This window comes from Pelodiscus sinensis, chromosome 1 (assembly GCF_049634645.1).
Source record: "Pelodiscus sinensis isolate JC-2024 chromosome 1, ASM4963464v1, whole genome shotgun sequence".
Classification (NCBI taxonomy): domain Eukaryota; kingdom Metazoa; phylum Chordata; order Testudines; family Trionychidae; genus Pelodiscus; species Pelodiscus sinensis.
In genome coordinates this window covers 300,411,803-300,425,422 of record NC_134711.1, presented here as the reverse complement: position 1 = coordinate 300,425,422, position 13,620 = coordinate 300,411,803, and the positions used below count along the sequence as shown (strand labels likewise).

Here is a 13,620-nt window from a genome sequence, read left to right as displayed (position 1 = left end):
TTTGGCTCTCAGATGCAGCAGCAGCCCCAGCCCCATGCCTGGGTGGAGGCAGGGGGACTCTGGCCTGGTGTCGTGGAGCTGCAGCTCTGACCCTGGCCCCAGTTGTGCCAGCAGCCCCAGCTTCGTGTCAGGGGTGGGGACAAGTGGACTTGGGCTGGGCAGCCCCCTCCCAACAGAGGATATGGTTTACCTGGATAATCTGAGCAGCAAGTTCCGGTGTTCCATGTTTCAGGTCATGTCCATTGATTGCGAGCACCCGGTCATTGCTGCAGAGTCTGCCGTCTTGAGCAGCCAATCCCCCTTCCAAAAGGTCAAGAATAAAAACTCCTGGCTCATCTGTTCTGCGCACTAATTTAATGCCAAGCTGTTCACCGGAGTCTCGTTTATGTAGCATCACTTGAAAGCCGTCCTCTCTCAGGGAAGTGCTTTCAGCATGGTTGTGTGTCCGGCTTCCAAATCGTCTTTCTCGGAGCACTGTGAGGTGCAGCACTGTGCAGGGTTGGGAAAGAACAGCTCGAGCATGGTTATGGGACACATTACTAATGTCAAAGTTATTGACCTGGAAAATAAGATGTAAAACAATATTCATCTTGGTTTAGTTGTTTCTAGATTTATCAATAAAATCTCTCTCATGTTCAGAGACTTTGTTACAAACCTCTAGCAACCTATACCTGAAATTATCTACTTATCCCATTGTGCTCCCTCCCTCCATTCAATTCTCTCTGGAAAAAACCAACACCACTTCATCTGTTGAGCCTGCAAAGTTAAATCACAACATTATACCATCACTACTGCAATTAATACACCACTGCATTCTAAATGATTGCCATTCTCTCTATCTCCCAGTGTATTTGTGTCTTTCACTCTGTATGCTCCTCAGGACAGGAGCTCTTTGTTATACTCATGCCTTTACAGAGCCAAACACACTGCTGTCACTTTTAATATGAGTATCTTTAAAATGTATAAAATACTTTAAAGAAAGGAAGGATTAGTATATACCGGTAATCTTACAAAATTTACAAAAAGCAGCGTTTCTGTGAATGGGATTACAGGTGTTTTGTATAAAAAAAACCCACCAAATATTTCAATAGTGGATCATTTCTAGTTGCGATAAGTGCTAAAACATTCATCTAGTCAGATTAACAGATTGGTTGAAAACTGAAAAAAATTATAAAATTTGGTCTACTGTACAATATGTTGTAAAATAAACTTTTTTTTGACTGCTGGAAAAGAGGAAGCTGCATACCAAATTTGATGGTCCTAGCTATTGCCATTTAGGAGGAATTCAGATGGACAGACAGATAGACAGATGCACATTTCTAAATTATATCGCTAGATTATTTCTAGATATTTGCAAATTGCTTAATTATTTGCTCCATTATTTTTTCTGGTGCTGAAATTAAGTTGACTGTTCTGTAATTCTCAAGGTTATCCTTATTTCTCTTTATATAGATGGGCACCATATTTGCCCTGTTCCAGTCTTCTGGACTCTCTCTTTCATCTTCCATGAGTGTCAAAGATCTCTAATAGCTCAAATATCTCACCTATTGTACCAGTGCATATCAAAGTAGTGAGTCAACAGGTCTGGCAGTTTATATATTGTTGGGTTTGATTTGGTTTTTAAATTATCAACAATATAGGCTGTAAGGGCATAACCTAAGCCCATTTATATCAACAGGAGTTTGCCATTAACTTAAACGGGACCAGGATTTCATCCAAACACGTCCATGTTTTAACTACTGAACTTTTTCAAGGTATTGCAATTTTTACCCTGCAATTAATCATAATCAGAACAAAACTTTTTCATAGAAGTATATGGGTTTTGATGAAACTTCAATCAGGAGAGGTTTCTTAGGTCCAGAACAAAATTCCTGGTCAAAATTCAAAGACACAGACTCACACAAAAATAACTAGTTGCTCAGTGGGCAGGGTATTCACCAGGGAAATCAGCCTAATGTCCCTGCTCTGCTTGTTTTAGCTCAGGGACTTGAACCTGGGTCTCCTACCTCCCAGGTAAGTGTCCTTCCCCATAGGATAGTCTGTGTCCCTGTTTTATTGTTTGTTGCTTTGTTTTTATGAAATGTTTCAAGAAGTCCCATTCCAATGTGCAGTGGGAAGTATTCCGCAGTTTACAAGTCCTGAAATACCTTTACCAGCCCTCCTAAGTTTCTGAAGCACCGGTGGGTGCTGAATTACAGAATTTTAAAGTGAAGTGACATCTGATTTAACCTTTACACTGCCAAAATGTTTGATTCTGTTCAATATCAAACATATAAAAATTAAGGGTGAGGATTTCAAAATGTGAATGTGCAAAGTTAAGCACTCGTTTCTGGAAATCTTGGCATTAGCTTCCAAGATCTTTAAGAACATGTACATGAATATTTGTACCTACTCAATGTTTGAGACATCAGAGAATCTGAGTCTTATGTTAGTACCAGAATAAGTAGTTTGCTTCCAAATTCAAGAAGAGTTACAATGATCTAAGTACATTAGAAAAAAATGTTGACTTTATGCTTTTTTCCTTCTAAGTCTAATATTTTCCTTTACTTAATTGTGCTGGGTCATTCTGAATGTGGAAACTGAACTGCTCAAGATGGCAGAAGTAGTATAAAATTCTATGGTTTTTTTCCATTTTCCTAGGTGAGACAGACAATTAACAACTTTGGTAACACATGACACAAAAATCAATTTATTCAGATTCACCATCTTTCTTCCCCTCCCGTTCTTACCATTTTAGCACCCAATATTCTAATATTCTTGAGAGTTAAAGATTAATGTTTTCAAAGCATTAGCTGAAATTCCAAGCCTTCTGATCATTTCCAGCATTTTTTCCAGGTCTAACAGTTCTCAGAAAGAAGCCAATAATATCAGATCATATTTGAGGTGTGACATTATTTGATTTTAATAGTAACATGCAGATCATTGTTATACCACTGTTGTGTATTTGCTCCAAATTCTGCGCAAAGTGGGCTAAGTGAGGTGCCTAATGAAAGCTTATGCTTTGCTGACTCTGTTTATGCTACTTATATGCATGTATGATTTTTATATATGAAGTCATGAGTATTGGCTCTGTACATGTATTTTAAATGTTTGGGTCTGGGAGACAGCAACGGGCATCACCCACCTGTTGTGAGGGGTGGCTACTCAGTGAATAGCTATGCTGCATGGACAATGGACCTTAAGTGTTGCCAATAAACACCTAAGAAATTCTGTTGGGAACCTGCAGACGACAGGTACACCATGGCTGTTTGCCTAAAAAGGACACGGACAGGTAACTTGATCATATGACCAATTCCAGTTTAGGAGGTTCCATCACACAGGAGAACAATGGATTTCCCTCCACATGGGCAAGATTATGCAACGATCTTAAGGGTTCCTCCATTTTTGTTTTCAATCCTGCTCTTGACTTGAAAGCATCCTTGCTATGAACAGAGGACCCAGAAGTATTTGTTGACCCATCCTGACAAAGGATATAGTCCAGAGACTTTTAAGATAGCAGTTTATTACATCTCTGCTAAGAGCCTGCATCAAGAACTTGGTGATTGATGTAGTTAATGTGATTTCTTTAACAATTCTACTCTCAGCTTTTTGTTTCTTTTTATTAATAAACCTTTAGGTTTTAGATTCTAAAGGATTGGCACAGCATGCTCTTCTGGGTAAGATTTTAGGTATAAATTGATCTGGGAATTAGGGATGTTAGCCTACAGTCGTTTAAACAATTAACCAATAAGCCTGCTCCCCACAAGCAATGGATCTCATGGAACTGCCTGTCCTTCTTCCTCCCCAACTCCTGTACTGTTGCCTCTATCAGAGGCAACAGCAGGGGGTGTGGGGAGGCAGACGGGAGCCAGTCTTAAAATTGGCTCCCCTCAGGGACCAGCTCTACCTGCCACTCTGCGCTGCTGCCTCTGTTACAGAGCGCACTGGCTACCAGACTCGCTCTGGGAGGATTATTTTAGTAACCATCTAAAAATTGTTGTGGCTACTTGATTACTAAAATAAACGATATCTAACATCCCTACTGGAAGTGTGGCTGGCCCTTTAGGATTGGTAGAACCTGTTCGGATTTGGTGAGTTTGGTTTTCATAACGTCTCATCTATATAAGGTGTGGTGCTAGTTGTAGCATAGATAAAGCTGGAGTGTCTACTGGGATTGCTTGTGAGACTTCCTGCTAGCCAGAGTGGCAGCTGAAGTGATCTTTGTAACTGGTTTGGTGCCTATAGAGCAGGACCTCCAGTCTTGAGCTGTAAGCAGCTCTGGTTCTAAGCAATTCATCCTGATTTGGCTCTCTCAGTGGTGCCCCCAGACCACCTGGTACATTACAGGGGGAAAGAGAGAACATGCCCCTGGTGGCTGTAAGCGACCTGGGGGGTTAAGAGAACAACCCTCTGGCCTCCAGCCTCCTGCACATTCTCCGCACCCCCCAAGGCCCTGTCATGAAGGACCTGTGTAACACCTGGTAAGTCTGCTACTACTTATATAATAGTATTAAACCTTGTGCCCTAAGTCAAGTATTGAAATGTTAAAGATCACTTGAAAAAGAAAATACTTTTCCATTTGGGTGGGCAAATGACTGGATCCAATCAACACCTGCAATTGCTTGGTTATGAACATAGGTTGGGTTATTTTTTTGACAACCTCTGTCATAATACTCTGTGATAGTAAAAGGGTGGGTTTCTTTAACATCAGGAAAAGAAGATTTTATTTTCTGAAGTCCATGCTAATTTTATTTAAAGGATACTAAAATTTCCCAACCATGTCTACCTGATGGATTTTTTAATTTTAATAAATAAATATCCACATCGATGAAATCACAGATCTTCCAAGTATTCCAAGTATAAATAAATATAAAAAAATCACCATATGATCAATCCACTAACTCTAGGTCATGGAAAATCAAACATTTCTATTAAAGTCAAGTTAAAGTGACCAATGCAACTAGTTTGTACCAGGAGGAATAGCCCAAAGCTGGTGATGAGGGAGCAATTACTATGGTATGTTAGATCCAATGAACGGTAATACTTAAGGTAGCTGAAAATAAAATTAAAAAACTCAATTGAAATAAAACAGAGTTAAAACTTTTAACCCTTTCTTCTGCTATTTTTTCATTATATAATTGTAAAAGATATAATTATAAAAGTTATTTTATCTTAATTTTAAATAGGAAAAATTAATAACTATTTCAATGTCCATGAAAGCTCATGATGCTATCTACATTTTTTTGTTCATCTCTAAGGTGCTGCAGGATCATTTGTTGTTGTTGAAGTTATTTCAGATCACATTAGTGAAGGACTTCACTACAAAATTTTTGTTTTTCTACATAATTATTGATTTGAAGTAGTAAGGAATAGCAGGGCAGATGTGGTTGGAAGGCTATATTACAACCTAGTTAGTATAATAAACAAAGCAAAGTCAATCTTATAATTCATAAATGCAGTTGAAGAAGGCAAATTATATTAATATCCTAGCCAAAAATAACCTTTGCTTTCTTTGGAAGGGGTGCCTATAATTCAAAAGAGGAGGAACATCTAAGGCTATTAAAAATAGAAAATAATACAATGAGACTCTCTTATCGGTTTTAAAGACTATTGAATAGAAATAATTATAGGAAGCCAAGCCCCATGAACTATGTCAATCACTGGCATCACTACTGGAACAACAGATTCTGCTCAGTCTCAATAATAATTTGTTTTTGAACTAATATTGCAATGCTAACATTTACACAACACAGACTGGCAGCAGAACTACCACCATCTCACGACATATTGTACAGCAATGAACGAATGCATGGAAGTAAGATAGACTATTTAATTCGATTCCATACTTGAAGTATTTGGTCTCCAGCAAGGAGTCTTCCATCTCTGGCAACGATCCCATCTCGATAAACCTCTTGAATGACAATGTTGATCAGAGGAGTTTCATTGCCACCCACTATGCTAATTCCTAACTCTATATAGGGATTGGACCGGTGAATTTCAATTGTAGTGATCTCTCCTTCAGGCAAGCTAGGTGACTGGTGGGTTGCTGCCAAGTTAAAAAAATACAGAAAAATGAATATATGTTATAGCCAGTACATTTTCAACACTACAAATTATTGTAGGATAATATAAGTATACAAGATGATGGTATAATACAAATAAAACAAATGGTATAATACAAATAAAACAAATTGGATTAGCTCCACTATTTGCTGACACACCTTGGTTAATAAAAAGATCAAGATCTAGAATAAGCAACCAGTATCCATGCACTAAGAGGAAAAAGTTAGGTATTACTTTAAAAGGAAGATATTCTGAACCCTTTGGGACCCAACCTTTAAAATAATTAATTATCTTATTTTTCATACATTTTCTTTTCAATTATCCATTTCAAATGTTTTTTATTTTCAGTTCAGTTTATAAAAGGCAATAATAGAAAAGAAACATAATATTGTGAGTCCTACTCCCAAGAGTTAGAATTACATATGGTCACTCCTTCCTTAACTTGCTGCACAACAGTAACAGCTGTCACTGATTTAGAAGGTCAAGGCAAGAAGCAAGCATACTGGCAGACACAAACACAGACAGCTACAATGGAAGAGGAGGATGTTAATGAATGGCAAGTACACAGGCTACAAACAGGAAAAGGAAGGGGAAAAACCACCTTCCTCTGTGGTAAGACTCAGTGTTTCCTCTCTAATATCACAGATGCTAGAGGTGTTACTGTTAGTTCGATGCAGATGGATGCAGGAGTTACTCAGTTGCCTTTTTGTTCGAACAGGACAGTATTCCATAGGTGGGAAGCCTGTTGATCCAGGGGAAAAAAATCTCATCTTAGAAGCCAATTTCGCCAATTCTTTAGAAAACACATTGCCTCACTGTAGCTATCGGACCATTAGCAGGCTAAAGACATTAACCTGCTCTACAATACCTGATCATTTCTGTGATAGCAACATGATACTATTACAGTAAAACAATAGATAGATCTTTTCCATTCAATTGGGCTTTCATACAAGTGAAATATTTTTCAGGTGAAGAACTCTTTGGGGAGTTTAACTTGCCAATAAGACACACTACAGGACAAGCACAGCTGTTGGAGATGTAGGATTTGTTATTTGTTTGCAGGAGGTAAACTTACAATTATATCATTTTAAGTTTCTAGGTTTGATTTAGACAGAACAGAGAATTAAAAGACAAACATGACATACTGTCTGTTACTGTGCTCTCTTCAAAGGCAGGGTTGTCAAGGCCAGGCTCATCGGTCCAGGCAGGAAGAGTAGTTGGTGTAAAGTTCTGCTCCACTGGCACTGTTCCTGTCCCCGTATGCTCCGTATCTGGAGATAAAGTACCTTGGTGATCTATTACGTTAGGCCCATTTTCATTCTCAGCTTCCATCTGCAGTTTGCTTGACTTCCTTTTCTCCAGTACAACCCTTCGATGGGACGCTCCGGGACACCTAGAGACAGACTGTCAAGTTACTTTCAAATATAGATGAGCATTGGCAATGTTACACAGCACAAAGCTTGAAACATCCCAGTTCCAAATTTCCTGCAACTCTCTTCCATGCCTCTTCTAGTCCCAAGCCCCCATCCCTTCCATGTTCCCTTGGTCATCAGCACACCTTCCAGTCTATGTCCTACCAGTCTCTTGCTCCCTTTCAGGCATCCTATTGTTTGTCCTTTCCTTTTTTCCAAGAATAGATACCATATTTCCATGCTACCCAATCCCTTACTCTGAATCTGAGTCTTCCCTCCTTGCTTGCCCCTGCTCAGCTTCCCTCCATGCTTCCCCTCCCCTCATACCAATCTATGCCTGGAAAAACTAACATATCCATTTTTATTGCTTAATTTAAAACCGGCTTGAGTCAGCTCTATAGAAGCATGGCTGAAGCTGTACCTAAAAAATAACAAATAAAATGAGGGTTGGAAGGGAAGAAAAATACTATATCCTGCTATCATTTGTGTTTATGTATGTTTTCTGAACAGAGCATTTTCTCTACCTTAGGTTAGTATACAGGAAGCCAAAACCAGGGCTTTCTTCAGCCTGGTTAAAAAGAAAGCAAGCAGCAGATAATTTCAGGGAGAGGAATAAGAAATGCACAGTCCTTAAGTTTTCTTTTAATTACAGGCAGTCCCCAGGTTACCTACAAGATAGGGACTGTAGGTTTGTTCTTAAGTTGAATCTGTATGTAAGTCGGAACTGGCGTCCAGATTCAGCCGCTGCTGAAACTGACCAGCGGCTGACTACAGGAAGCCCGAGGCAGAGTTTCAACAGGCTGAATCTGGACGCCAGTTCTGACTTAAATACAAATTCAACTTAAGAACCCCAGGCGTCCCCAAGTCAGCTGCTGCTGAAACTGATCAGCGGCTGATTCCAGGAAGCCCGGGGCAGAGCAACTCTGCCTCGGGCTTCCTGTAGTCAGCGCTGCTCAGTTTCAGCAGCTGCTGACTTGGGGACGCCTGGGGCAGAGCAGCTGGGGTGCTGCTGGGTTGCTCCAGTAGCGCCGCTCCTCGGCGCTACTGAACCAACCCAGCAGCACCCCAGCTGCTCTGCCCCAGGCGTCCTGATTCAGCTGCTGCTGAAACTGACCAGCAGCAGCTGAATCAGGACGCCTGGGGCAGAGTAGCTGGGGTGCTGCCGGGTTGGTCCAGTAGCGCGCAGAGCGGCGCTGCGGGACCAACCGGCAGCGCCCCAGCTGCTCTACCACAGGCGTCTGGAGAAAAGCCTGGTCTGCTGGGGGGGGGGGGGGGGGGCGCACTAGCTGCGCCCTCCCCCCCCCCCCCAGCAGACCAGTGAGACGCAGGCGGCGGAACGAGACGCACCGTGGTCCCGCCGCCCGGGTCCTCCGTGGCTTTGCTCTGCGTCTCCCTGGTCTGCTGGAGACCAGCAGACCAGGGAGACGGGGAGCAAAGCCTCGGAGGACGCCGACAGTGGGACAGCCGCAGCGCGTCTGGGCTGTCCTGCTGCCCGCGTACTCCGCTTTGCTCAGCGTCTCCCTGGTCTGCTGAGGGGGGGGCTCCCTCCCCCCCCAGCAGACCAGGGAGATGCGGAGCAGCTTTTCTCGCCCCAGAGGATGCGAGCGGCAGGACCGCGGCGCATCTGGGCGTCCCGCCGCTCCCGTCCTCCAGGGAGAGAAAAACCCCATTCGTAACTGCGGATCCGACATAAGTCGGATCCGCGTAACTCGGGGACTGCCTGTAGTATAAATCCTTTCATTTTCCAGCTCTTTTTGCTTCCTGACCTAGGGGTTAGGTTGGAAATGCACATTCTTCTGTTTCCCCCACTTGGGATTCTATGGACTCTTCTTCATAACTGCTTGAATGAGCCCTTAGTTAAGCTGTTAAGGCCTTTGAGGATAGAACAAGAAGCAGTGGGCTTAAACAACAGCAAGGGAGGTTTAGGTTGGACATTAGGGAAAACTTCCTAACTGTCAGGGTGGTTAAACACTAGAATAAATTGTCTAGAGAGGTTGTGGAATCTCCAGCACTGGAGATATTTAAGAGCAGGTTAGACAGACATCTATCAGGGATGATATAGAATGTGCTTGGTCCTGCCATGGGAGCAGGCGACTGGACTTGATGATCTCTCAAGTTCCTTTCCAGTTCTAGTATTCTATGATTCATGAGCTCTATAGAGACCACAGTTTGGGGATGCTGAAGTAATCTAGAATTTTATTTTGATACAATTAAAGAACACTTTTTTTGTTTTGTTTGTTTTGTTTTGTTTTTTTGTTTCACAATTTATGTGAAAACTACAATCTGGTGCTAGTTCTTCCATAGGGCATATTTCCTATATGCATTTGGCAGATAACTGAAGTCTTCTAAAAAAAACAGGTTTTAGTATTATTTTCCAAAATAGGAGCATTATAAACTGAAGTTAAAATGAGGAAAGTTTGATAAAATGTCAAGCAAATTCAGTGATCTCACTGTAATCCTTTCTGTGCAATACTCTATATGACAAAACCATTAGAACATAATTAATCCAGTTTACAGATAACAAATGCTTGTAAGAAGAGCCTCATAGATGAAGAAATGCCACTCAACCCCCAAAAGTGTTACTGGTCAGGCAGTCTTGTTGCCAGTAATGTTAACTGTCTTGTAAAGGCAATACATTTATTTAGTTCTGACATTGCCAACTCTTTAATAATCACAAGTGATCCACAAACCCTTGCACTAAAGCTTCAGGGGGTAGCCGAGTTAAGGATAAACTTGCACGAAAGTCATCTATTTGTTTTGGGAGCTGGAAGGAGGGCCTAACTAATCTTTGAGGCGGAGGGGTTGAGTTACAAAGGTCTCTCCTTCCCTTCTCCTTTTGTTGTGAAAGTTAGTATGTGACCTTTTATATAGACCTAGAATGTCTGTCTATCCTATTGCAGTATATAGATTCTGATTACTTATGACTAACTAAAAGTTTATGCTGCTGCACAGATATAATTCATAAAGTTGTGCATGTAAAATATCAAAAAATGTCTGAGACCTTAAAAATTGGATGGTAACAGACTACAAGTCATAATGATGATTGAAGTTGGTGATAGTCCAAATAAAAAGAGTTCTCAGCCACATTTCTAGCAGTGTCCATCACTTCAAAATGTTTCAACTGACAGTGTAGGCCTCAGAGTTATTTCTGGGGTAATTGTACGTGCTGGAGGTATTTCTGTGGGGTGATTATGCTAATTTGTGTGTGTTCATCTAGGAAAGTTGTGTGGATTTGTGCAAGTGGCAGTCGGGTATAGTACCTGGGCCAAATAATTCACTACTGTTCGGTTTCCCATATACCACCAAGAAGAGGTGGCATTAGCATTTTAAAAATCTTCAACATGATCTAAAATAGATTTTCCATAGATCAGGGTGCCAAGTGTATAAGACCTATCAGGACTACAAGCAGCAGGTCAGCAGCAAGCCTATGTGTTGGGGGGTATCTATTTGTTTTGAGTGTATGGTGGGGAGGACTTAAAAAAAGCCTTAGGAAGAATGATTTGCATTGTGGGGATCTATCATCCCTCCACCCTTTCTTGTGAAAGCTTGGGAGCTGGAGGAGAGGTAAGAGAAGCAATAAGGAACCCCTCAGTAGCCAGAAGGGGTAGGAGTGGGAAATGGATGAACCGTTACATAACGGATGAACATTTGGAAGGCAGGCAAAGCTTCAAATGCAGACACTAAGTAGCTAGAGGCAGATATGAAAGATGAGATCCCCCAAACAGGGTCCAGTGATAGCATCCTGACGGGAATCTCAGCAGTTTCTCCCTTCCCAGCAGTCAAGCATGGCAATGAGCTAGGCTTTCACCAGAGCATCTTGTTGATGGGAACCAAACTGAGAATAGGTGTGAAGTAAGGAACTGTCAAACTCCAGTGGTCAAAGCCAATGGAGCATCCTTCGGATTTTCCTTACTTTTGAATGGTACATTTTGCATTTTTTGTAATAAATTTTTCTGTAAATCTTGCTATACTCATATATGAATGTACACATTAAATATGCTTGTTTCCAACTACTGAGCAACTAAAATGATTCTCCGGCAAAAGAGGCTTTTATAAAAGGTCTAAATTTAACTTTCCACAAAAATTCCTTTTAAAGGAAGTTCTAAGTATTCAGTGATATAGGAAAGTGTCCTGGTACCTTCTGAAGTGGCTATACATTTTCAATAATGGATTGCAAGTTAAGACTTGGTTTAAATAAAATAATATTTTAAAAACTCTAATACTGTATAAGAGCTACATCTTCATATGAACGAAAACTGCATTGTGCTGGACCAAAGCTGTACCACTCTAGAACTGAATTTGACTAAATCTGAAAATAAAATAAATACGTTGATTTTAAATAGAATATTGCAGAAATTCAGTAAGATTTTCTTGGACTGGTGTCAAATAAATGACCTTTCATAAAGTAGGTACCAATATCATTGTTAGTTATTAACAAGGTTTCTAAATACTGCATGTTCCAGTACTGTAATAAAATATGAGATACTTGCAAGGGCTGACTAAGGCTCTGTGGTTCCCAAGCAAATTTGATGAACCTAAAAAATTAATAAATCAAGATTATTCTTATTAAGTAATGAGGTAACATGGGGTGATTATTGACCATGAAATCAAGTATGTCCCTTGTGTTTCTAATTTCCTTAACAGAGTAGTTAGCATTTACCCCACACACTGCCTGGTGGAGATTATGAAATTTCTTGCAGCTTTTATGCATAAATGAAGGCAAATATTATTTTACTGGAAATTTTAAGTTTGAGTTTGAATGTTTTTATCAGTGAGGTTAACCAAGAATATTTCATTTCTTTAAAAAGCAAGATAGTTCATTCCAGTGCTCACTGAAACTTGGTCTGTAGTATCTATGACAAAGATTACAACTGTATTGAATGTTACGTATCTCTAACATTTAATAATCACTAGTAGTTTTTTATTGGATTCACCACTACATATCAAATCCAATTCAAGCTATGCATTTATTTCAGCTTTTATGCCAGTAGAGGCATTTAAAATGTGGGACAGGTTCTGAGGAGCACAAGTCAACAGAAAGAAGGAATTCCATATGCATGGTGCACAGCAACTAAAATTTGGTAACACTGATTGATGGGAATACATTCTGACAGTTTAAATTAGGCCTCATGATATGATTTGTGCATTAGACAAACAGAGATTGTATATAGTTCTGAAGTGAGTATGCATGGTGTTTTATATCAAAGTGATAAGTCCCTGCTGTAAGGATCATACACCCCAAATTTGACTCAACTGAGTAAAAAAATGACAAATAATGGAAGAGGGCTAGGAAGGTGAGGGCAACAACAGTGACGTCATTTGAATTTAAATGTTCTGGATGCATCTTGTTAGTTTTATCTTTTTTTTTAATAGTAGATTTAATATATTAGAGTTATATGGTTAGACAAACCAGACTCCTCCCCCCACCCCGATAATGAATTTTAGGTGTGACCCTACCCTGAAAAACTGAAAGTTGCTGTCAGAAAGCTGAATGGAAATTAAAAACAGTAATTTCACTGGGGAGGGCGGCCTTGACCTTTTTTCAGAGTAAGGCAGAGAAAGAACTCTATGGAAACCTCCTGCTTTAGCAGTGTATGTAATACATTAAAACCCCAATGCGTATATAAAGAGGCTTGAATGAAATTCAACATCTATGGGTAGAAAAAAAATTCTGGGATCAGATGCATTCCATACTTCCCTTTTATCCATCACCCTCCACTCTTCATTTAATACTTGACTATATTCCTCTCCTGTTTTAAGACCTCAAACTTTTTAAATGTGACACTTACAAGGATTTACATATTCACATAGCTTTTGAGCACACTGAGCGGCTATAACCGTCAAACTTCAGCTTTCACACCAAATGCAAGAGGATGCCTGCATTTTTGTCCAGGACCCAAATTTGATTCTGTTTGGCTCCATTACTCCATAAGAATAATAATAACCTTCTCTAAATATTTACTGAAAATACCCTGAAATATTGTTTAAAAAACAAAAATAATAAAAGGTCACTCAGTGAAACAAAGAATGTTACCATTCTTCTTTACAAAAAATGATAGTTTATATTTACATGTGAAATCCCACCTAGATTACACAACATGGTGTTACTAGCTAGTACTGTCCTCAATTGTGCATATAGCAGATACTGGGGAAGGGGTCAAGTTAC

At 40.1% G+C, this 13,620-nt stretch overlaps 1 protein-coding gene across 7 annotated transcripts in view; it reads right to left on the bottom strand.

Moving 5' to 3' along the window:
• The window catches only part of LNX2 (ligand of numb-protein X 2), a 90,222-nt gene that overhangs the window by 17,192 nt on the left and 59,410 nt on the right, over positions 1 to 13,620 (bottom strand). For 6 of the 7 annotated variants that reach the window (XM_075919226.1, XM_075919227.1, XM_006138913.4 and 3 more), the window contains 4 exons: positions 7,188 to 7,435; positions 6,644 to 6,784; positions 5,826 to 6,025; positions 191 to 559 (listed from right to left, as the gene is read on the bottom strand). In XM_075919226.1, coding sequence (XP_075775341.1) covers positions 191 to 559; positions 5,826 to 6,025; positions 6,644 to 6,784; positions 7,188 to 7,435 — 958 coding nt within the window. The remainder of the gene's footprint in view (positions 1 to 190; positions 560 to 5,825; positions 6,026 to 6,643; positions 6,785 to 7,187; positions 7,436 to 13,620) is intronic. The other variant, XM_075919230.1, reaches the window with a different exon arrangement.